Below are 12,837 nucleotides of genomic sequence, written 5' to 3' on the forward strand. Positions count from 1 at the left end.
TGTGGCTGAGTGGTAGAGCGCTTGCCTAGCATTTACCCTGAATTCCATTCCTTAGTACCACATGAATAGAAATAGCCAGAAGTGGCGCTGTGGCTCAAGTGGTAGAGTGCTAGCCTTGAGCAAAAGAAGCTCAGCGAACAGTGTCCAGGCCCTGAGTTCAAGCCCCAGAACTGAAGGGAGAAAAAGGGAGGGGGCAGGGGAAGCAATGAGTATTTTCCCTTGGGGAAAGGAGACATGGCAGAATCACTTTTTGGGATTGCTGAGTTTTAGGTCAATAATGGGATTTGAACTCAGGGCCTTGAGCTGGCTAGTCTGGTGCTCTACCACTTGAGCCATGTCACCATCGATGAGTATTATTATTTTGGAGATCAAGTTGAATGCACTTTTCTGCTATTGTGGCTTTTGAACCTCCATCCTCTAGATCTCAGCTAAATCTGCAAAGCTAAGATTGCAAGCGTGAGTTACCATCAGTTCCCTGTTCAGATTCACTTTTGTGTTTATAAGATGCCGGTCCACTGAGTTTGCTCTTTAAACATTACACAATGATTACATCATAGCATATTATTTATTGAGCTGGACCCCATGTTCTCACACACACACACACCTTTTGAATAAATGTTTCAGAGGTATTAAAAGTCTGGAAGTGATAGAGATCTTGAGGACTAAACATATTGCTCTTTCAAAAAATAAGCAACGTACCTAATTATTCCTATGAGGTTGTTTCATTTTTTTAAAAAAATCTAATATTTAGTCTGTACATCATGAACTAGACAGGAAAGTCATCAAATGACAACAGTACTAAATTTTTCTTAAATAACAAAAAAAGTGTGCTTCCCAGAATCCCTCCTACTCTCTATCCCTACCCATGTGATTGGAGATTTGAAATGCTATTTAAGTTTCATCTTCCTTCAGAAGCTAACCTCTTTGGAATTAAAAAAAAAAAAAAAACACTTTTCTGTCATTTAACTTTAACTTACGACAAATGAACTCCAACTAGTTTCTTAGAAAATTGCCCAAGAAATGACTAGAGAAAATTAATACTAAGACTTCAAAGAGGCAAACACACAGCCTTCACATTCCAACCTCAGAGAATAATCCTCCCATTCTCAAGCTTCGGAGAGATGTGGGTAAAGAAATCGTACCAGGGCATGGTAATGAGCCATCTTTCAAATAACTTTCCTCTCAATCTTCTTTGCAAAGGGTAATAAGGTGGCGATTATTGGTAGGCAGTTTCTGGGAACTTATCATCATCTCATTTCAATAGTTCCCAGATGGGGATTGCACTCTGCCATTATAACCAGTGGTGATAAGAACAAAAACTGGTTGACAATTCAATACACAAGGTGTAGGAAGTTAAAAGCTATTTCCTAGAAAATTAACACAGAGAGAGATAGAGAAAGAGAGAGAGATCAAAAGAATTGTGTTGGGTCTTAAGGAATCAGTAATCATTTCTTTCTAGATTAAAAATGTAAATTTTTAATTTTCATTCCCTAGTGAATGAAAGTCCCTGTCGTTTGAAGGTTTTATTATTTCTTTTTAAAAAATATACAGTTGAAAGTGATATGCTTTGTCACAACAAAACACATGGATGTCCCTGTCACTTCTACAGCCATAGCCTTTGATGTTTCTAAAATAAGTTTCACACACACACACAAACACACACACACACACACACACAGAGAGAGAGAGAGAGAGAGAGAGAGAGAGAGAGAGAGAGAGAGAGAGAGAGAGAGAGAGATCTTTAAAGCATTGGCTAAAATAGTTATTGGAAAATCTTAATCACTGAGTCCTTGTTTTGCAAACCCAGAGCCAAAAAAGAAAAAGAAAAAAAAAAAGAAGGAAAAGAAAAAGAACAACACCCAAAACTGTATTAGATTTCATTTCTCTGGCGCTGCAAGAAACATAAAGATTTCCATTGAAGGTGAACAGAGCTGCATTTCCAGCTTGAGAAAGAAAATCTCAGGATATACCAATGCTTCAGAGAGAACTTCCTGATCCCAGGTGCTTTTCCAGTGGTCCGGTGTTCAGACTCAGATCCTACCTATGACACAGGTGTGTGCTCCGAAAAGAATTATGAGATTTATTCTAACGTGGGAGCTCCAAAAACAGCTCAAGTTATGTCCTTATTTGTTCTGCTTCTTTTTTTTTCTTGTGCTGGTCCTGGGGCTTGAACTCAGGGCCTGGGCACTGTCTCTGAGCTTCTTTGGCTATCACTCTACCACTTGAGCTCCAGCTCTACTTTCAGCATTCTTGATGTTTAATCAGAGATGAAAGTGAACTCTCCTGCCCTGGCTGGCTTCAAACTGTCATCCTCAGATCTCAACCTCCTGAGTAGCTAGGATTACAAGCCATCGGTGCCTGGCTATTCTGCTTCTTTTTTATTTTTAATTGTTCTTGTAGAGTTGATATCTAGAGGGGTTACAGTCACATAAATCAGGTAATGAGTAATGAGTACCATTCTTTTTTAACTATCTCTACCCTTCCATCCCCCTCTCCCAGTTTTTCTCTCCTATTCCCACACAAAGCTATCCAGTTCATTTTCCACAGTGTCTAGTGAGCGTCACTATTATACTTGTTCATCCTTGTTCCAAACAAACAAGACAACAGGAAAAGAAAACAGAAGCAGCAACAATGGCAACTAAAGAGTGTCTCATGTTTCCTTTTCCTGGAGTTCATCTCATAGAACATTATTTATATGATCATCTGCACATAGCTATTGAGCCTTTGTCCAGCATTCCTCTGCATAGCCTCCTTAGCCTGTGTATGTTAATGACTATTTATCATGTGCCAGGGTTATTTATTTATTTTAGCCATTCAGCATGTTTGCTTGTAGATTTATAGGCTCATTCTAGTTACCACAAATGAGGGAAACCACACAGCTCATGTTTCTTTGGCTCTGGCTTACTTCGCCATTATTGGAAAACTAACAATAACAAATGCTGGCAGGGGGTGTGGTCAAAAGGAAACCCTTTTGTACACTGCTGGTGGGAAGGTAAACTTGTTCAGCCACTCTAGAAAGCAGTATGAATGTTCCCTAAAAGACCAAACATAAAGCTTCCTATGACCCAGCAATTCCACTCCTGGGTATCTATCCAATGAACCACAAACCAGTCCACACTAAAGCCACCAGCACAACCGTGTTTATTGCAGCATTGTTTACCATAGCCAAGATATGGAATCAACCTAGATTTCCCTCAGTGGATGAATGGATGAAGATTCATATATATAATGGAATTATACTCATCCATCAGAAAGACTGCTATTGTACCACTTGTACACAGACTTGTCTTCTTTTATCCCAATCTGAACCCATTCTTCTGGCAGGTAGGATATGGGACACATTTCATGATTTGACATTTGCCCAGTGGTCAAATTATTTTACCATTTACTAGAGATTGAAACTTAGGACAAACAAATGAGCAAAACATTCAATACATAAACAAGAAACAAGCTTTTTACAGGCAATGTTACCATGTTCGGTGCTGCAGCTTCATCGTTAATGCAGAATACAAATAGCATTTAAATACCAGTTGAAAAAAACACTGCATCCTTTTGTGATCACAAATCACTCAAATTTGACATTGTCACATTATGGGCAAACAATCTCAGTGACTTTTGGCCCATTTACCATTTAAAAGTGTGATTCTGAGCTGAGAACCAATGGCTCATGCCTGTAATCCTAGCTGCTCAGGAGGCTGAAATCTGAGAATCAACAGTTTGAAGCTAGTCTGGAGCAGAAAAGTCCATGAGATTCTTCTTCAATTAACCACCAAAACACCTGAATGTCAGCCTTGAACGAAAAAGATAAGGGACAGTACCCAGGCCCTGAGTTCAAGCCCTAGTATCAGCACCTACAATAAATAAATAAACAAATGTGATGCTGTAGATTTTCCTTCAAGTTACAAAAGGCACAGCACAGAAATTGGAAGTTAAAGTGCATTTGAAGTTCCAATCCAGGTTCCAAGTATTTAGCACATCAATCAAAACCTCTAGTTTGCCCATGGATGAGCAAACTCTTTCCAGAACCAGACACAATTGTTTGCATCCAGAATCCTTGGCTTCCTCCTGCTCATGCAACATTCTCCAAGAAGAATTGCCTGAGAATGCAGGAGTAGAGATTTTAACAACAGATTTGCAAGCAAGCTACCTAATATAAGGACTAACAATAAAAATAAGCTGAAAACATTCAAATCCGAGAGGTTTGCTGTTGACAGAGAGAGACATAAGAATGCAAAAGATGCAAAGGAAGAGATTACCCAGCCCCCATCTCTGCTTGTGTGGAAAGCTCATGTTTGCTAAGGACAACTCCATCCAACATGTAAGAGGCACCACCAACATTCTATACAGAGTAAATTTTAAGCTTCCCAAACTACTAACAGGTTCTAAGGGTGGATTGGTCTATTGGCACTTCACTCTGGAAAGAGATGCACACTTACACAACCATCGTTTCTGCCTCAAACAACATCCTTCTCCATAAGACTCAACAGAGCAATTCTTAGAAGAAGAGTGGAATTATAGAGGATAACTAAATTCCCTTCTAACTAATAATATCCTTAATCTTAAGGGAAACATGCTTTTCTTAAGTTTTCTTTGTGTGTGTGTGTGTGCGCGCACGTGCGTGTGTGTGCATGTGTGTGCACGCATGCGCTAATATTAGGACAATGCATAGGCTTTGAGTTCAAATCCCAGTACTGGTGTGCACACATGCACACACACACACACACACACACACACACACACACACACACACACACACACACGTACAAGGCGCTCTCCCTTTGCTTTTTGGCTCAAGGCCTGTACTCTACCACTTGAGCCACAGCTCTACTTTGAGCATTTTTGCTGGTTAATGGGAGATCAAGGGTCTCACAGATTTTTCTGCCCAGAATAGTTTATGAATCTTGATCCTCAGATACCAGCTTCTTGAGTAGTCAGTCTTACAGACACGAGCCACCGGTGCCTAATAACTTGCTCTCTTATGGAGAAGGGGAAAAAAGAGGCAAAAGAATTTACTGCAAGTTCCTCCCACTTGCTTTTTTATTATTTCCTCCTTAGAGAACCCTGAAATGCCTAGGCTTCATATGATTCTCTGGCACACACCAATCTAAGATTTTAGCATGGTTTAATTTTGTACTGGTCGTGTAGGGATGTGCAAACACACATTCATTCCATCACCTTCCTCTGTTGGTGCTATTGAAAGCCTTATGCTCCTGGGTAATAGGAAAGAGGAAGTCAAATAACTTTTTAATGTACATATAGATACATAAGTACAATCTGTAGATGAGGAGATGTAGCCGTGGGGGGCAGAGTCTGCACACACAGTGAGAAAATAAATTAATTCAACCCCCTGGTTCTTTAGTGCACAAAACTCTGTTCTAATGGTTCCAAGTGACCAGCTAAAGCAATGAGGTATAAAGGAACAGAATTCCCAGCTGACTCATCCAAGTTTCTTCATGTGGAACTGGAGGACCGAGAACACATGCAAAACGACCTGCACAGAGAGCACTATCTAGAAAGACCTGTTGGCTATCTTCCAATGAGACTTCTTTGCGAGGGCAGACTGTAGGCTCAGAGCGCATGTCCCCGGGAAGCCCTGGGCCATGGTGTAAGGTCTCCTGGTGGAAGTCCTGGTGAAATCGGCATTACTTTATAATGTTGGTGTGTCCACCCATGATGGAATGATCGGGATACTTCCTTCCATCCTGATTTTACAGTCGTGTGTGTTCTTCTAGGGAATTCCTCTTCCATTCTCTTTCCGGAGCTCCCTCCGCTGGTTCGATTTTCTTCTCAAGTCCAAAGTGGGAATTTATTCTTCCAGGGGAATAATCATTTCTTTTGAGATCTGCAAGAAAGACAAGCTTTAGGGAATCTATGTGAGAATGCACTGCGTGCACGGATTAGCCACTAGGGGTGGCCAGATATCCCAGAAGCTCTACCACTCCAGGCCATGGTATATGGAACGCAAGCCCAACACTTCACCCCAGGACCCATGTGCAACCAGAATTGCCCATGATGTTTGAGTAGGGGACTCCCACAGGAGAGGAAATGGTTGGTTGTTTGATTCAACGTGCAGTGCCCCGTAAGCCATAACCTGGGCCAGAGTTAAATGAAGCAAATGAGAAATGCCAGTCACGGGCAAGATCATGGAGATGGGTCAAATGGTAGATTCCAGATCCCAGGAGTCAGTTTTCCACAACAAAAGCTGCATCTAAATCTGTCTACCACCTACGAAAGCCTCATTCCAGGATCAGTGTGTAAAGCCTCATTCCAGGGTCAGAGTGTATATTTCCTAAGGCTTCCTTTTCCTGTAGTAAAAGAAAATACTACCAAGGGCAATAATCAGGCAATAGTGTAGGCACTGGGAAGACCCTGAGATCAAACCCCCAATATGAAGAAAATAGAGGTAGAAAAGGGGAGGGATGGAGGAAAGGAGGGAGGGAGGGAAGGAGGGAAGGAGGGAGGGAAAGAGGGAGGGAGGGAGGATTAATTCTTAAGGCCAGGCACTGATGGCTCACACCTGAAATCATAACTACTCAGGTGTCTGAGATCTGAGAATAGTAGTTTGAAGCCAACCTGAACAGAAAACTCCCAGAGACTCTCATATCCAGTTAACTAGCAAGAAGCCAGAAGTAGAGATGTAGGTCAAGTGGTAGAGTGCCAGCCTTGATTTTTAAAAAGACCCAAAGCTCTAAACTCAAGCCCTAACACCTTCCAAAAAAAATTGTTGCAGACAATGAGATGTGTTAGTCGTTATGTTGAAAACGAACTTTACAACTTTGGTGGGGGGGGCAGGGGAGGAAGGATTGGGTAGGGGGCAGGGGGAGGATGGGAAGGGATGGGAAGGGGAAACAAAGGAGGAGTCTACAATATTTGAAAAGAAATGTACTCATTATCTTTCCCATGTAATTGTAACCCCTCTGTACAGTATTTTCACAATAAAAAAATAGTCAAAAAACCAAAAAATTGTGGCAGGAATGGCTAATAAATACTTATAGACATTTCTGTGCTGTTCTGGCTAAATTTGCCCCGTATTTCTACCAGGACAGGGGAGCCTCTTAGTGGTAGAGCATGCATAGTTAGTGGACATGAGATCCTGGGTTCAATCTCAAGCACCAAATGGGGGTGGGAGGAACCTTTGTGTTAATTTTTTAATGTTAAATGGAGAATCTGTGAACATAAAACTTATTTTAGTATTAACCAACATTTATCAAACACATACATATATTACTTAATTAAACCTTCACACCAACGTAATGAAACAAGGGCTCTTTGCACAGGAGGCCACTGAAGACCAAGGTCATGGGCCAGTGAGAGGCAACATTGGGATCTGAGTCGAACCTGCCTGCCTCCCAATCCCAAACTCTCACACGAAAACAAGGAAATCCAGATCATCCATACCTAATCCTGTCTTTCAAACGAAATCCTTTCTTTACATTGCCCAAAATAGGTAAGTAAATCAGGGTATTTCCACATACCATTTTGTTCAAAACTAACACTTGGAAAGGTGACACCTATTTGATCGAAAGATAAAGGGACAACCGAATTATCCATCAACCCAGAAGACTAAATGGGGCTCCAGGATTAGAAGCAGTGAGCGCTGGCTCAAGATTCCTTGCCTCCTGGCTTACCAGACAGCTGGAGTCCTTCCTGGGTCTCAGCATGGAGGCTGCCCTGTGTAACCAGACCGGCAGGGACCCGTGTGTGAAGAGTTCACTGGTGAAACTCCTGCTCAGAACCGTGGATGACTCAGACCCTCCTCAGTTCCTGCTTCCCATCAGAACCTTACCTAGAGAGCTGCCCAGCCCCCAGCCTCCCCGGCTGAGGTCCTCCTGATACCAAAATGCTGTCCTTGGGTCTCTGGTAAGCGGTGAATGGTTTGTGAGATCAAGTCCCCGGGCAGACGCAAGTGTGATGGCCCTCTCTCTTCTCTATTTTGATCTCCTCATCCAACATCTGACCACCTCTGCCACTACCACCTCTGCCACTACCACCTCTGCCACTACCACCTCTGGCTGACAAGCAGGGACTGCTCTGAACCAGACTGATGCCCACAGAAGCCCTCCCTCTTTCCTCCTAACTCAAACAGGATTAGAAATTATCCTTGATGACTGCAAATCTACCCCAGCTCCATTCCAGATTATAATGGATGGTGCTCTTCTACTGATTTCCAATTCATTGTTTGTTTGTTTTTCAAATGTGTCACTCAGACTGGTTCTGAACACCCAAGTTCAGAGGATTCTCCTGCTTCAGCCTCCAAAAGACCCGGGATTACAGGCATGCAGCGCGGTGCCTGACTCCAGGCTGTAATCATTTTTGATAAAGCAGAAATGACTCCTCAGCTTGAAACCTGTGAAATTCCAATAGAAGAACCATTTTGCTGTGGCCTAGGAAAGCAGACTGAACCAGCTGAGGCAGGCATCAGCACCCCTCTGAGAAGAAAGGGAGGAGCAGCTGGCGTTGGGATTACAAGGTTGGGGGCAGACATTCCCCAAGGGTATTTTTTTTCTGATGACTATATTGGTTTCAGAGAAAGTATGCCACATTACTACGTGGCATTTATATACATATATTTTTTTAATGGAAGATTTGGGGGCTCAGCTTGGGGTTTAGTGGTAAAATATTTGTCTAGCATGAGCAAGATGTGGGGTTTGATTTCCCAGGACAGACAGCAAAGGAACTAGAGTGGTTGCTTTTTATAATGTAAAGCATGGTTTTCTGCATCGTCTCCCTGTGTAGCCTGCCTCCCACGTGTCCAATAAGCAAAACAGAACAGAAGGGCTGAGGGCACTCAGAGAGGAGGGGAGGGGAGGAGAAAGGCCTTGGTCAGAGTTCTTCCCATTTAAGCCAGTGCAACTCCCCCCTACCCCCCCCCCCCCAGTGACTGGGACAAATCTCTCATGTTGTTTTTTATCACATTTTGTAGCAGAACCTACAGTAAATCCTTGTCCTTTTAATCCTTTCCAAGTCTCGAAAAAGTTTGCAGTCGGAAAGTCAGGCTCTGTGAATGGCTGCGAATGAGATTTTTTTTTTAATGTGATTAAGATTTTCTCCTCGATTCCGGGTCACGATGGAGGTTGTTCTGGGAGAGATTGACTGGGTGGAAAATAGAATTGTTTGCAGCATACCCGGTAGTTTGAGTTTCCGGCAGCAGGAGTTACAACGATGTTTTGCAATGAAGTTTCTAATTGCATCTTCTCCTAAATTGGCCGGCCCAAACACCATTCCTCTTGATCTGGAGGAAATATCAGAATATCAATGAGATCACAGCAGAGGAAAAGGGGCTCAACAGGATTCTCCGAGACAGTGAGCAGTATCCCATAGTAACCCAGTAACTTGAAGGAGCCAGCAAGGAACAGAACATTTGGGGAAGGACAATGTTAGGTTTGCAAATTTAAAATTTAAATGCACTGACATCTTTGTGCCCAACTCCAAGACCTACTGTGAAACTCATTTCAACGTGAATCTGATAGAAGAGTGAGTTTTCTATGTACTACATCAAAATATAAAATACAGTGAAATTCTTTTTAATGCATATGGGGTGAGAGAATGACATTCATTACCAAATGTTCCACGCTGATACCCCAAAAGGTAAGGTATAAAGTTGATATTCGAAGATACCTTCTTTAATAAACTTTAGAAAAAAAGACATGTGAACATTACTGCAACCCAAATAACTTTTTGTTTTCTGGTCCTAGAACTTGAACTCAAGGTCTTGGTGCTAAGCCTTTTTGTGCTCACGGTGAGCACTCTACCACTTGAGCCACAGTGCCACTTCCAGCTTTTTCTGAGTAGTTTAGTGGAGATAAGAGCCCCACAGACTTTTCTGCCCAGGCTGGCTTCAAACCATTATCCTCAGATCTTAGCCTCAGGAGTAGTTAAGATTATTGGCATGAGCCACTAGTGCCCAGCTTAGCTGTTCTTAAAATAACAATGGATGGGGTTGGGAGAGCTGAAGGAGAAAGATAGAAAGGGTGATACTGATCAAGATTCCCTGTTGTCAGAAATCCACAGGTTGAATCGCAACCCCATTGTACAGCTACTTAAAGATAGTGAAAATATAAGTTAAAAAATTAAAGCCCTCGATTTTAAAAAATATACCTGACTAAATCCTAGAGCCAATATTTGGGGGCTTTTTCAAAAGCCACCATGTACCCTACAAACTGCAGTAAGTAGACTCTACATCAAGACTGGTACTTGACCACGTGTTTGTTTGAATCATCCATTTATACTCCCTGTAGGTACCACAACTAGGAATAGAATTGGCAACAATAAGACACATTTTGAACATTCCATCATTACAATAGATCCTGGCAGATTCTGAGATTCTTGACTCTTCATGCACTTGTTCCTCACTCTCTTGTTGGGTACAACCATTTTTCTTTAGATTTTTGACACTCTGCCTACCACAGAACACAGCCCACCAGAAACACTTCCAAAGAAACTTCATGAAAGCTAATATTTTATTTTAATGACATGCAGAGTGGAAACAGCACATTTTAAAATCTGATCTCAATTACCGCTCTTAAATACCACGTCTTAAGAAGAAGAAGAAGAAAAAAAAATTTTTTAAAGAAGCAAAGTATCACAAAAGGAAACAATAAACTTTGCTTCTGAGGAATGCGGTTTTTCAAAAGGGACATGGTGTAAAACTGGACTTTTTTTTTCCATCCAAGTATTGAAACATTTATCTCAATTTCCACTTCCTTTTGGCAGAGAAACAGTAGCTGCTCTGAAGATGTGCCAACCTTGGAGTGAGGGCTGATTTCAGTCTGATCTCGGATTGCCTCTCTGGTCTATGGCCAGGAGGTGGAGGAAATCTCTTGGGAAGACAGAGAAAGACACTTAGGATTAACTTTCCTGGTCACTCAGTCGATGTCCAAAATCCAGCCCTGATAGCTTTTACCCAGGCCCCTTGCTAACTATGCCATTCTACGTCCATCTGGTGACACACCACTTCAATAAGTTTAAACCAAAGGTAGTGGGGGAGGGGGGGAGCAGCACCACTCGGTATTTAGACTAGAGAAACTCTACCATCCAGATGAAGTGAAAATCCAAGGTGTTAATACAGTCATTCAGTGAAACATTCCTTTTCCAAGTCTTTCCAGCATCATCTATTGGAATATTGTTCTAGTGTGCTTTCCATTTCTTCCTTCCCAGAAAGTATGAAAACCTCAACTTAGAAATATAACTTTGAGGGGGCTGGGATGGTGGCTCAGTGGGAGAGGGCATGCCTTGCATGCATGCCAGAGGTCCTGGGTTCGATTCCTCAGCACCACATAAGCAAAAAGAAAAAAGCCAGAAGTGGCGCTGTGGCTCAAGTGGTAGAGCGCTAGCCTTGAGCGGAAGAGCTGAAGGACAGTGCCCAGGCCCAGAGTTCAGGCCCCATGACTGAACCCCCCCCCCCAAAAAAAAAGAAAAGAAAAGAACTATAACTTTGAATCTCCCAAAGAAGCTGTACACAAATTCCTCTCTTTTTCTCTTTCTCTCTCCCCCTCCCTCTCTCCCTCTCCCCCCTCTCCCTCCCCCCTCTCTCTCTCCTTTGAAAGTTATGACAAAAGAAGCACAATTCCCACAAACCGCTTCTATCAAGCAGGGACTGTATCATTCCCTGAGCAGAGGAGAGGAAAGGAGAGGTTGGAGGAAGATTCTTTCACATCGATCCCTACTGCATGCTTAGAGCCTTGAAGTCCCAGATAACTACATTTAAAAAAATAGCCATAATACACACATAACTAGCTGCTTTCCAAGTTTTTCCCAACACAGCAAAGCAGGTGGTGGCTTGATGCCACATGCAAGAGAATGTTAATTAAGTGATATCTATACTTAGATTTACTAAAGAACCTCTCATCATTATTTCTTACTTCTCAACTACCCAAAGCCATGAAAGCAGTTATCTAGAAATACAGTATAATCCCCCAACTATCAACCAACAGACAGAAGATTATGGGAAGTTAAGTGTAATAGATATTCCAAACAATATTAGAAGTCATGTCATACAAGTCTCTCTCGATTTCTCTCTGTGTCTCTCCTCATTTTCCTCTGTTCCTTATGCTTTTTTACTTGTTTTGTTTCCAAACAACTTTGTATGTAGTTCAAACTACATGAGCCTCCTGCTTTCACGCCCAAAGCACTGGGATGACAGGAGCGAACCACCATACCCAGCTCCGTATCTTCTCCTTTGATGTAAGTTTATATCCTTTCATTGACTTCTTTATAAAGTCTCACTTTTCTTTTTTTTTCTAATTTTATTTTCTTATTACTACCTTTAAGAAGTTATACAAGGAAAGTGTCATTTAACAAAGCAGCGCAAAAATACAATGCATCTTGATATTTGTCACTCAGCCATCTCAATTGTCACCTTCCACAAGCTCAGCCCTCTTCCACCCAGCCCTGCCCTGGAAGTGCTTAATTTTGTGGTATAGACAATGAATTTTTGACTGTATTCTCCCCCCACCACCACATGCCCATTGCATTGTCTATACCACTTCCCTTGGTACTACGCCCACACACACACATACACACAAACCTTGAAAGTGCCCATTTCTTGGGGCTTTGATTTCATTTTCCTTTTTTAAAAATGTACTATTTGAACTCTCTATAATTAAAATCCAGAAACACAACAAATCAAAGACAGGCCTGATAAGTAGGATTGCATCAAACTCAAAAGTTTCTGAACAGCAAAGGACACCACAAACAAGCTAAAAAGAAAGCTTACTGAATGGGAGAAGATGTTTACCAGCTATCTATCAGACAGGATCTAGTATACTTGGAGCTCAACAAAAAAATTAAACCCTCAAAATGAAAACCTTCAGTTTTCCTATTTATGGACTGTGATTG

At 41.9% G+C, this 12,837-nt stretch overlaps 1 protein-coding gene across 5 annotated transcripts in view; it reads right to left on the reverse strand.

Annotated features, from left to right (window-relative positions):
* Nucleotides 1–3,118: 3,118 nt before the first annotated feature.
* The window catches only part of Trpm6 (transient receptor potential cation channel subfamily M member 6), a 127,440-nt gene continuing 117,721 nt past the window's right edge, over nucleotides 3,119–12,837 (reverse strand). For all 5 annotated transcript variants that reach the window (XM_070035759.1, XM_070035758.1, XM_070035757.1 and 2 more), the window contains 2 exons: nucleotides 9,126–9,232; nucleotides 3,119–5,842 (listed from right to left, as the gene is read on the reverse strand). In XM_070035759.1, the coding sequence (XP_069891860.1) occupies nucleotides 5,709–5,842; nucleotides 9,126–9,232 (241 nt within the window). In that variant the 3' untranslated portion in view covers nucleotides 3,119–5,708. The remainder of the gene's footprint in view (nucleotides 5,843–9,125; nucleotides 9,233–12,837) is intronic.

Source organism: Dipodomys merriami, unplaced genomic scaffold (genome assembly GCF_024711535.1).
Source record: "Dipodomys merriami isolate MVZ:Mamm:240054 unplaced genomic scaffold, mDipMer1.0.p SCAF_26, whole genome shotgun sequence".
In the NCBI taxonomy this organism is placed as follows: Eukaryota; Metazoa; Chordata; class Mammalia; order Rodentia; family Heteromyidae; genus Dipodomys; species Dipodomys merriami.